This window comes from Pangasianodon hypophthalmus, chromosome 23 (genome assembly GCF_027358585.1).
Source record: "Pangasianodon hypophthalmus isolate fPanHyp1 chromosome 23, fPanHyp1.pri, whole genome shotgun sequence".
Taxonomy (NCBI): Eukaryota; Metazoa; Chordata; class Actinopteri; order Siluriformes; family Pangasiidae; genus Pangasianodon; species Pangasianodon hypophthalmus.
The window spans coordinates 9,507,058-9,517,166 of record NC_069732.1 but is presented as its reverse complement, the minus strand read 5'-3'; the positions used below and the strand labels follow the sequence as shown (position 1 = coordinate 9,517,166).

Genomic DNA, 10,109 nt, shown 5'->3' with positions numbered 1-10,109 from the left:
GAGGAATTACAGCAACAACTGTCTGCAGCTCCAACCACTCCCTCATTTGCCAGGGAAATCAGCAGCGCTGTCACTGTCTTTATTAACCAGGAACTAAAGCACTATTACCTACTTTTTAAAAAATGATTCAACAATCTTTACCCCAGAAACAACGTAATTTGTTTTCTGTATTGCCGTGTAAAGATTTCACTGTCTTCTGATTCTCACGACCATTTAATCCTCAGGATGACTTTTTAGTAACACTTTATAATACTGTTCAAACGCTCATGGCAACTATGCAGCTATAATATCTTCAGTAGGTAGGATGATGCTGTAATTAAATGTTAATTAATTAATACTTACTTAATTAATTCTTATTCATTTCTGATTAGTTCCTACATAAATACAGTATATGGCCAAATGTTTGTGGACGCCTGACCATCACACCCATATGTGGGCCTTCCACAAAATGGAAAAGTTTGAAGCACACAGTGGTATAGGATGTATTTGTATGCTGTAGCATTACAATTTCCCTTCACTGGAACTAAGAGGCCCAAAGCTGTACCAGCAGACAGTTCCCCTGTGCACAAAGTGAGGTCCATAAAGACATAGTGTGCCAATGTTGGAGTGGAAGAACTCGAGTGTCCTGCACAGAGCCCTGACCTCAACCCCAGTGAACACCTTTGGGATGAACTGGAACGCTGACTGCACCCCAGACCAGCCTTCCCAGCAGAGTGGAGGTTATTACAACAGCGAAGTGAGACAAAATCTGGAAAGAGATGTTCAGAAAGCACATACAGTTGTGATGGTCAGGTGTCCAAAAAAAATTTTGGCTCTCTAGTGTACATGTGCATTTTTGAACAGTATTATAAAGTGTTACTGTTAATCACCTTCATAGTATAACACTATACAAATTTTCAAGCATGGAAAACACAGCTTTTTATGAGCATTTGCACAATTAATATTTGGAGAACTCTACCATGAAGAGAATAACCACATTGGAGACACTTGTAGAAGATTGTGGACCTTCATCCATCAAATCCACAGACTAAATTTACTCATTGCAAAAACAGCAATTTTTGTTTCATAATCAGTTCTCTTTGGTTTTGGATTGCTGTTTTTGTGGTCATTATCTAGTTAAAATATGGGCAAATCTTAACCTCCCGGCAGAGGCAATCTGGATTTGGGCTGAAATATTCTGATACTTAGAAGAATTCAGGATGCATCATAAATTCACAAGAGACCCTTTACCACCAACCAGTGATCCACCTTTCAATGCTTAAATGCAATTTTCCAATCAACAGTAGATTTAATAATATAAAACTTAATAAACCTGAGAATCGGCCATGCTGTGCAGTTCTGGAACGATGAAATTTAGGTTTTTCTACACCACACCAAGAGTTTTGTGCAATTTTTATAGGCCAGAATTGTATTTAAATGAGTATTTAACAACAATTTGTGTTGAAAGATTTCTATTTAGTAAGGTAGGGTTAACAATGCTGCAATTTTTAAAATAATCTTTAGAGGTGTCAGAAAATCTTGACATTTTTGAGAGAAAATAGTATTTTTAAAGAATGATTCTTGTGTTAGAAAAAAGTTTAGTTGTTTGAGTGGAAATTTGAGTATTTTGAGTATTTTATATATATAATTTTAAAAAATCTTTTTTTATACAGTCATCTAGATGTATATTTCCTTATATAGACTCATTTTCTCACCAACACACCAGCATGTCACTGCTTCCGACAGTTTGTTTAGTGTAAATGCTTCCTGGAGCGTCTGTGAAAAGGGGAGGTTTCGTTCACAAGAACTGTTTTTAACAGGTAAAAAAACAGAAACAACCAACAGGCAAACTGATAAATCCAAGTGACACTGCCAGCCACTGCTGTTTCCTATGATAGCTGAAGTGAGTACACTGAAGTACAAAGGTTTGCATACCCATAGGGCAAAATGAAGAAAACAAAGATATTTATTTTACACCACCCTGATACTTTTCATAAACGTTCGCTCATTATCAGTGATAGATCATTGTGATAGTTACTTTCAAAAGCAACAGTGAAACTAGCAGGGGTGAGCAATGCATTATGTCACAAGGTCTCAGTGATGACATAATAAGAATGATATGGGGCAAACTATTACACACACACACACACACACACTTAGACAGGCAACTGCCTTCGTGATTTCTAGTTTTTTAAAGTGTTTTTTTTTTTTTAAGTCTGTAATGCTCTGATGTTCAGCCATGTTCATGTTCATTACTCTCTGTTTGTCATGTGTTTCTTAATCACTGTTGTGATATGGGTGTGTCAGCGACATGACCTGAAAAATATCATCTCCAATGAAGATCAAACTTTATACAAACTTTCTTTGAATTTTTCTTGCAACCACTGATGGTGCTGTTGCACTTAAAGGTTTATCAAGAAATTATTTATAGCGTATTATTAGAGCCTTAGAGTTTATATAAAGGCTTACAATTGATCATTACTACCTTACAAAGAATTCTAAGCAGCATTATAATGACTTCTTGGCTTCACAGAAAGTGATGCCAAATCTGTATGTTTGGTGGGTGCCATGTTTAACATGACTTATGCATAACATATATTTAGACCTGTTAAAACACTTCAAAGAGGCTAACGTAGTGGTTTAAGTAATACACACATACATAGTTTATATGAAGTTGTGAGAATTAGACCTGCTGTTTGACATAGCCATGTTTTATTGAGGTTCGCTTGACTTCCTTATTGCCTGGTGTCTTGAATACCCTAATGCTACATGCATATAATGTATTATTAAACACATATATAGAAACACCAAACATCTGTTTCTGTTCATTTTTTTTTTTGTCTTTATTCTTTTGACCTAATTATGACTCAAATATTGAACTGCCTTTTTTTGGCACATTGCTGAAAGTTGATGAAATCAGTAAATGCGCCATCAAATAATACAATATTGCATGTTTTTTGTGTTATATGTGGTTTTCCATGAACAAATAAATATTTGCTTCATTTGTAAAGGATCACAGTGAAGGAAAACTAAGTTATGCAGAATAGTAACGCGTTATGTTTGGAGCCAACCTTCAAGCTGGTGAGTATTTTCAACATTTGTGTATTGCTGCCATCTGCAGGTTCTGTAGAGCACCTACTGATTTTATTATTATTATTAGAAGAAGTCTTTATTTGTCACATAAACATTACAGCAGAGTGAAATTCTTTTCTTCTCATATCCCAGCTTGTTAGGAAGTTGGGGTCAGAGCACAGGGTCAGCCATGATACAGTGCACCTAGAGCAGAGAGGGTTAAGGGCCTTGCTCAGGGGCCCAACAGTGGCAGCTTGGCAGTGCTAGGGCTTGAACCCCAACGTTCTGAGCAGTTACACAGGGACTTAACCACTGTGCCACCACTACCCTATAACAAAAAAAAAAAAGCTGTTGCACGCAACCCCAGTGGCTGGGGCTGGTTCCCTGACCCGGAATCGAACCCTGGCCAGAGCGGTGAGATTATTATTATTATTATTATTATTAGTAGTATTAGTATTAGTATTAGCGGTAGCATTGATTTTTCTTCCTTTCTTTCTTTCTTTCTTCTTCTTCTGCCTTAAAATGAATGGTGCAGACAAACTGTACGTCCTAGAGACATGACACTTGGTCAGTAGGTAGTACTCCCTCCTGCTACTCAGGCAAGTGAGATGGACCTGAAACAAGTACCAGTAAGCCACACATGCACACACCATACACTACATGGCCAAAAGTATGTGGACACCTCTAAAAGTATTGGAACGGCAAGGCTGATTCTTTAGTTTTCGCTATACGCTGAAAACATTTGGGATTGAGATACTTATATACAGATATACTCAGATACTTCAGATACTCACTGCTACTTTCCCTCCCTAAAAAAGACCCCACACACTCTCAGTTTTCCTGACATCCTGTCTGAATGAGACGCAAGAGCTACAGTACTATCAGTATTTCATCTTTCTGAGAGAAATCACTGGTAAAATAAATAAATAAATAAATAAATAAAATCCACAATTTATTTGTCTAGGCACTAACAGACATACTACCTCTGACTGTGTGATATGCAACAACTCAACTACTGCAAGGCAAATATACTGTGTGTTTGAGCATGGAGTTAAGTAACCTGAGAGCAATTAAACTACATATCCCATACGGCACCGCGGAACTGTACCTGTCACGTGGGCCAGAAGAAACATGGCAGCTGTCTGGCATAGTAACATCTGATTCGCTGTTTGAAATATATTATTATTTCAACGCTGTTTATTGTAGTCTTTACAACTGACGTTTAATTGCTTTAAGATGCAGAAAATTAAGTCTTTAATGTCCCGACAGGTGAGTCATAATAACGTCATTATTTCAGTCTGTTTGTTTTTGATGTCAGAGACGTGAGAAGTCCGGAAGTGCAGTTAGCAAGGTGGCACTCCACTGAAGCTGTGTGCTAGCTGCAAACTGAATAACATGTCACAATGGCAGTCCATCTTTATAGTCTTGGGAGCGTGTGGGTTTTACTGCAAACGAAACAAATGAGGAAACTGTTAGCCTCAGTTACAAGCTAAGCAAGACGCCGAGGGTGTTGATGACGGGCATGTGTGACGTATGTTCCTTCTAACAAACAAACAAACATCCTTAATGTAAACATCATCAAACGCATCTCATTCATTCACAGGTAGAACAGCCTTCAGTCATTCAGCTGTGTGTAGAATTATACAGGTTTGGTGTTTTATTAGGTCTAGAGCTTCACCCGGGGTTGTTTATCAGCTACTCAGCAGTACAGGCCAAGCAAGGCCACTTGTTTTTATTTCTGTGAATATAACTGATATTCTGTGTCTAATGCTTTCATTATTGTGGTGCTACCCTGCATAATTGCATTGAGTTAGTCTTAGACTTCCAAGCTCCACTGATTTTGCATTTGCCAGGCTGTCTATCTATCTATCTATCTATCTATCTATCTATCTATCTATCTCTATTCATTGATTCATTCATTTTTATTTTTATCCCTAACAGGGCTTGAAAAGCCCTCAAGAGAGCATGGCAGATATGAGTCCTGTGGAGAGCTTCAGGGTCCCGAGCAAGGTGAGTTGACCTGGCTTTCTGTAAACTAATTTCATTTAACTGCCTGGAAAATTTCAAATGAAATGCATATGCGGGTTTGAGAGGAAGAAAATGAGCCATATAGTATAAGAGAGATAATCTTCGATGATGCAGAAGTGTGTAGTACGGAGTTTTGCATTTTATCTAAGATAAACTGTATTTACCAAAAAAAAGAAAACCCAAAAAATTAAACATTAATCCAGTATGGAGTAGGGGATAGCTGGCACAACATTGCACGAGTCAGTTGTAACACCACTCAGAAATGCTGTAAACTTGCATGTACTTAAGATGGAAAATCTTTAGTCATTAAAATAAATCATTGGATGTCCATTACGCACATGCGGAGAAGTGCACAGAGATAGAAAAGACATTCACTGACTAGTTTTCATGCTTCTAGTGATGTGTTGTTATACTGTGTATACCAGGGCTACTATGGTTTAACCATAATGCTATGATTAAAAAAAAAAAGTCTTATAGTGATCCTCATGAGCATGGAAATTAGTGGGTGTGCATCTTTTCCCTCTCAATCCTACCACCTTTCACTGGTTTTAAAAGTCTGAGGCCTTCTGAAACAAGATGCTGTACTATTATAACAAGTGATACACTTGTACAATAGGTTGCACCCATGCTTTCTTTGTTAACAGTTATTGTGGTGATAAGTGCACACAGCTGCGCAGATTGTGACAATGTAAGGGGGAAAAAAAATAGTAGCACAATTCTGGTTCCTCCTTTTTTTTTTTCTGGCACCAAATGGGTATCTCCAGCAAGAGTGGATTTTTTTTTTTAATGAAAGAACACATAGAAGTGATATACATACATATGGACATAATCAAGTCACAGTTGCATACACTTGTGCCAGTTCTCTCCTAGCAGTAGGTTTCCAAACTAGATTCCTAAATTAGCCTTTTTCACTATCCTGACATGCTGCACTAGGAGTTCAGCAGTAAAAAATGGACACATTGTTCTGTACAACTACTTCTGCTAATTCCTCAACAGTATCGAACATGGCTCACTGGAACAACAGAAGTCACGAAAAAAAATTCTGAAACATTTATTGAATCTGGATTTACAAGCGTGACAGTAAATAATGAGAAGAAACCCAAAAGCCAAGGCTTGGGGTCACAGAAAATTCTTAAAGTCCATTTCGGGTTGTTTGCCCAAAAAGTTTTGGAACCCGTGGTTTTGTAACTGATGCTGATATGAGATGACATAGGACACTTGTGTGCTTTCACATAACTTGGTCACTGAAGCTTTCAGAGAGAGGGCTCAGTTACTGTGAGGTGTTTATTTCGGTTACTGGCATAACCGGTTATCTGCATCCTTCTTATAATATACCTGGAATGAATTGGTTGGATCATGTATGGCGTCTCAGTCTCAAAAACTTATTTATAGCTACTTTTTGTTTTTTATAATATCTATGCTACAGTAGGTTTACCGAATCTTGCCTATGATGATGGATGGTATCAGATTCTCATGCTTCAGTAAAGGCCATGGTTGGGTGGGACTGAGGATGAATAGTGTGATGCACAATAGCTTGTGTCCAATTATGTATTGGCAGTGTTGTATTGCCCAGGTCTTAAAACACAAAGCCGAACAGCACCTCACTATAGTTTTTTTTCTCAGTTTAATCCATTAAGTGCTGCTTTTGGGCAATTTATTTATTTATTTTTCTCTTTTCTTTTACCTTGGCGACAGCCGTTTTCATTTTAAAGCATTACTCAGCTGCTTTTGGGCAATCTAATCTATATTCTTCCTACAGGATATAGATCCAACATTAATTCAGTACACGTCTGTCAAGTAACCAGTGTACTTGATGAACTGGATGTGTTGGAACAGAATTCTGTATAAATGTAGGAACAGGATTGGTGAACCCTATGGTGTAGCTTTATTGTAGCCCAAAGCACATCTGTATTGCTTGGTATAATCATGGTGGGTGTATTAATGGGCTGAAACACTGAAATATGCAGTGCAGGTGAAAGAGACTCCATGAGCAGGACTGGGAACCACTGGTCTATATCGTAGGAATGCACTGATCCAATGCTAAGCATTAGTATCCAAGCTGACATTGACCTGCAATGCTGGATTTGTATCAGATGTGACCTATATTTCAATCTATTCAATCTGTCAGTATGGGTAATGTTGATTGGCACGATGAAGATCACGCCCTGTAAAAAAAGGACACGCATCGTCTTGTCATTATAGCTGTGTTCATACCTCTGATGCTTTGTAAAACATGGCAACAGAAGCTTGTAAAGAGACTTGATTACTGTGAGGATGTTGTTATCGGCTTAGAATAGGGTATCTGCTGATACTCGGAGATCTGATACTGGTTTCATATTGAAAATGGTTAAATGGGATTGCTGCATTCCTACTGTGTGGTCTTATTAACCAGTATGACAACATGATAGACGTGATAGACAACACTCCATCATTGATTTCAGAGTTTCTTAGTATTTGGTATGTCCCCATTTTGCTTGAATTTTGCTTTAGTGTGCACCCAAGCTGACATTGACATATACAGACTGTAAAACTCAAGAACAGAAAGGCCAGATTAGACTTTGCAAAAAACTTCTAAAAGAAGCCTGACCAGTTCTGACACAAGAATAACTTGCACCAGAATGATGGGAAGAGAAGAGTATGGAGAAGGAAAGGAAGCGCTCATGATCCAAAGCATACCACATCATCTGTCGAACATGTGGAGGCAGTGTTATGGCATGGACATGTATGGCTGCCAGTGGAACTGGGTCAGTGGTGGTTTTTTTTTTGATGATCTGACTGCTGATAGAAGTAGCAGGATGAATTGCGAAGTGTATAGAGCTATACTTTCTGCTCAGATTCAATTAAATGCTGCAAAACTGATAGGACGGCACTTCGCACTACAGATGGATAATGACCCAAAACGTAATGCGAGAGTAACCCAAGAGCTTCTTAAGTCAAAGAAATGGAATGTTCTTAAATCACCTGACCACAAACCAAGTGAGCATGCTTTTCATTTACTGAAGACAAGACTGAAGGCAGAAAGACCCACAAACACGCAGCAACTGAAGGCGGCCTGTCAAAGCATCTTAAGGGAGGAAACAGCATTTTCCAATCAGCATTTGATGATGTTCATGGGTTCCAGACTTCAGGCAGTCATTGACTGCAAAGGATTTGTATCCAAGTATTAAAAATAATTCTAATATTTATGATTGTTAGTTTGTCCAATTACATATATATATATAGTATCTTGCAATACATCTCGTGCATCATAAAAATGTCTTCAAGTAACGTGATATAGTTTTGTCATACTACCCTACTTCTGACTTGTGTAAAGTTGTTTAAAGCATGAGTGCTCACGAATACTCAGTGTTTGAGCATGAGTGCTCATGAATACTCAGATAGTGTAGTTCAGTCAGTGACTTTTGGAGAGTTTTTGAGCTACTCTTTGTTTCGTGTAGTGAGATGTGCTATTTCAGAGGTCAGATACTGTGTCTAGTGGCACTGGGCCACTCTCTTTGAAAGTCATATGTCAGATGGATAATGATGGAGGCCATGGAGATTGTGCTGTGGGGCATTCTTTAATTTTCTAATGGGCTGGAATTGGAAAGCAGTGTGAAATTTCAGCTCATAAAGTCACACAGAGTAGGCTTTCTGAGGTCCAATTAGAGATAAAGAGAATTATCGTCATTCGGCTAAACCTGTTATCCATTGTACGTTTCTATTATATCTGTTATGGCTTCCTGTGCGGGTCTGAACAGTACTGAATCTAATGAGACACAGTGGTCATGTTTATTGAAATGTGTAGCATGATTGTTGTGGTGTCAGTAATTTCAGCTCACAAGGATTTATTATAACATAACATAGTGTGACCTAGTGTTTTGTCTCAAAACCTTCGTTGAAAGCAGAACACATTTAGTATTTCAGTCATAAACCCCATTTTAAAAAGGCCTGTCTAGATTATGACGTTTAGGCTCATGATTAATCGTCATAGACAGCCGTGATTAATGAATGAATTGTCTTTTCGGCCAACCTTAACAGCAGTGCAATAATGCACATACACAGCCATTTATCACCATTACATTACTGTTTAAAAATTTCATAAGCAAATTAGCAAAGCGAATTAAACATACAGTATAAAGCCTATACTGAGCAATATTATACAGAGTGGCATGGTGGTCCAGTGGGTAGTGTATATAGGTTACTTATTGTGTGCATATAAATATAAATCTCTGACTGTAGTACTGGCTATAAATCAAATCACAGGATTATATTAATGTGCTTGCTCTAACAGTTCATTCACAGGGACTTGTATGGCAAAAGCATACGAAACAAAATCTAAAGCTAATAATAAATGGATTAAAAAAAGTGCTGTTCATTAACAAAGAAAACTGTATATTCGTTGATATGTGGAATCTTTCTGCAAGGAGATGTTTATTTAACATCTGTGGAAATGTTTTGGTAACTTCACCACGGGAAAGTCTTCAGGACAGAGGACGTTGCGCTTTCTGGTTTTTATTGACTTCACGAAAGAGACGACAAGAGAGGCTGATGAGGGAATGTCACCAGTTTAGAGCTGCTATAACGTAAGTGACAACAGAAACTAATTTGTTTAGTGGACGTTCCACAACATTACTTCAAAAATTATTGGCGAATTGCTGTGGTATGAGAGGAATAAAACAGAATTTATTTATTATACGTGTTTTTCGGAATGTGCTCTTTTTGGGCCACATCACACGATCCTGGCGTTGATTATGTCCCATGGTCATATAGAAATCCATTACAATACGCTCAGAAAGCAGGAGGCTTGTTTTTAACCTGTTTGAACCTGTTTTATGCCTTGTCACTACTGGTAAGTATTGGTCAATACTGACAGTTGGACTGTGCCTTATCATTTCCCTTTATTTGCCCTTTAGACAGTTTAACCTGTGAAATGTATTAAATCATATTACTGCGGTTTTTATGCTAATTACAGCTTACAGTCATGTGCAGTTCACACTCTGTCCACTTTCTTCTTTTTAGTCAATGTGGGTTGTGGAGCTGTTCATACTGTC

The 10,109-nt window shown here is 37.9% G+C and overlaps 1 protein-coding gene across 4 annotated transcripts in view; it reads left to right on the top strand.

Annotated features, from left to right (window-relative positions):
- Window positions 1–4,149: 4,149 nt before the first annotated feature.
- Window positions 4,150–10,109, top strand: part of vps50 (VPS50 EARP/GARPII complex subunit) — a 142,257-nt gene continuing 136,297 nt past the window's right edge. For 2 of the 4 annotated variants that reach the window (XM_053228415.1, XM_034298563.2), the window contains exons 1-2: window positions 4,150–4,320; window positions 4,993–5,061. In XM_053228415.1, the coding sequence (XP_053084390.1) occupies window positions 4,288–4,320; window positions 4,993–5,061 (102 nt within the window). In that variant the 5' untranslated portion in view covers window positions 4,150–4,287. Of the gene's footprint in view, window positions 4,321–4,360; window positions 4,583–4,992; window positions 5,062–10,109 lie in introns of those variants that run through there. The other 2 variants (XM_026929712.3, XM_053228416.1) reach the window with 2 other exon arrangements.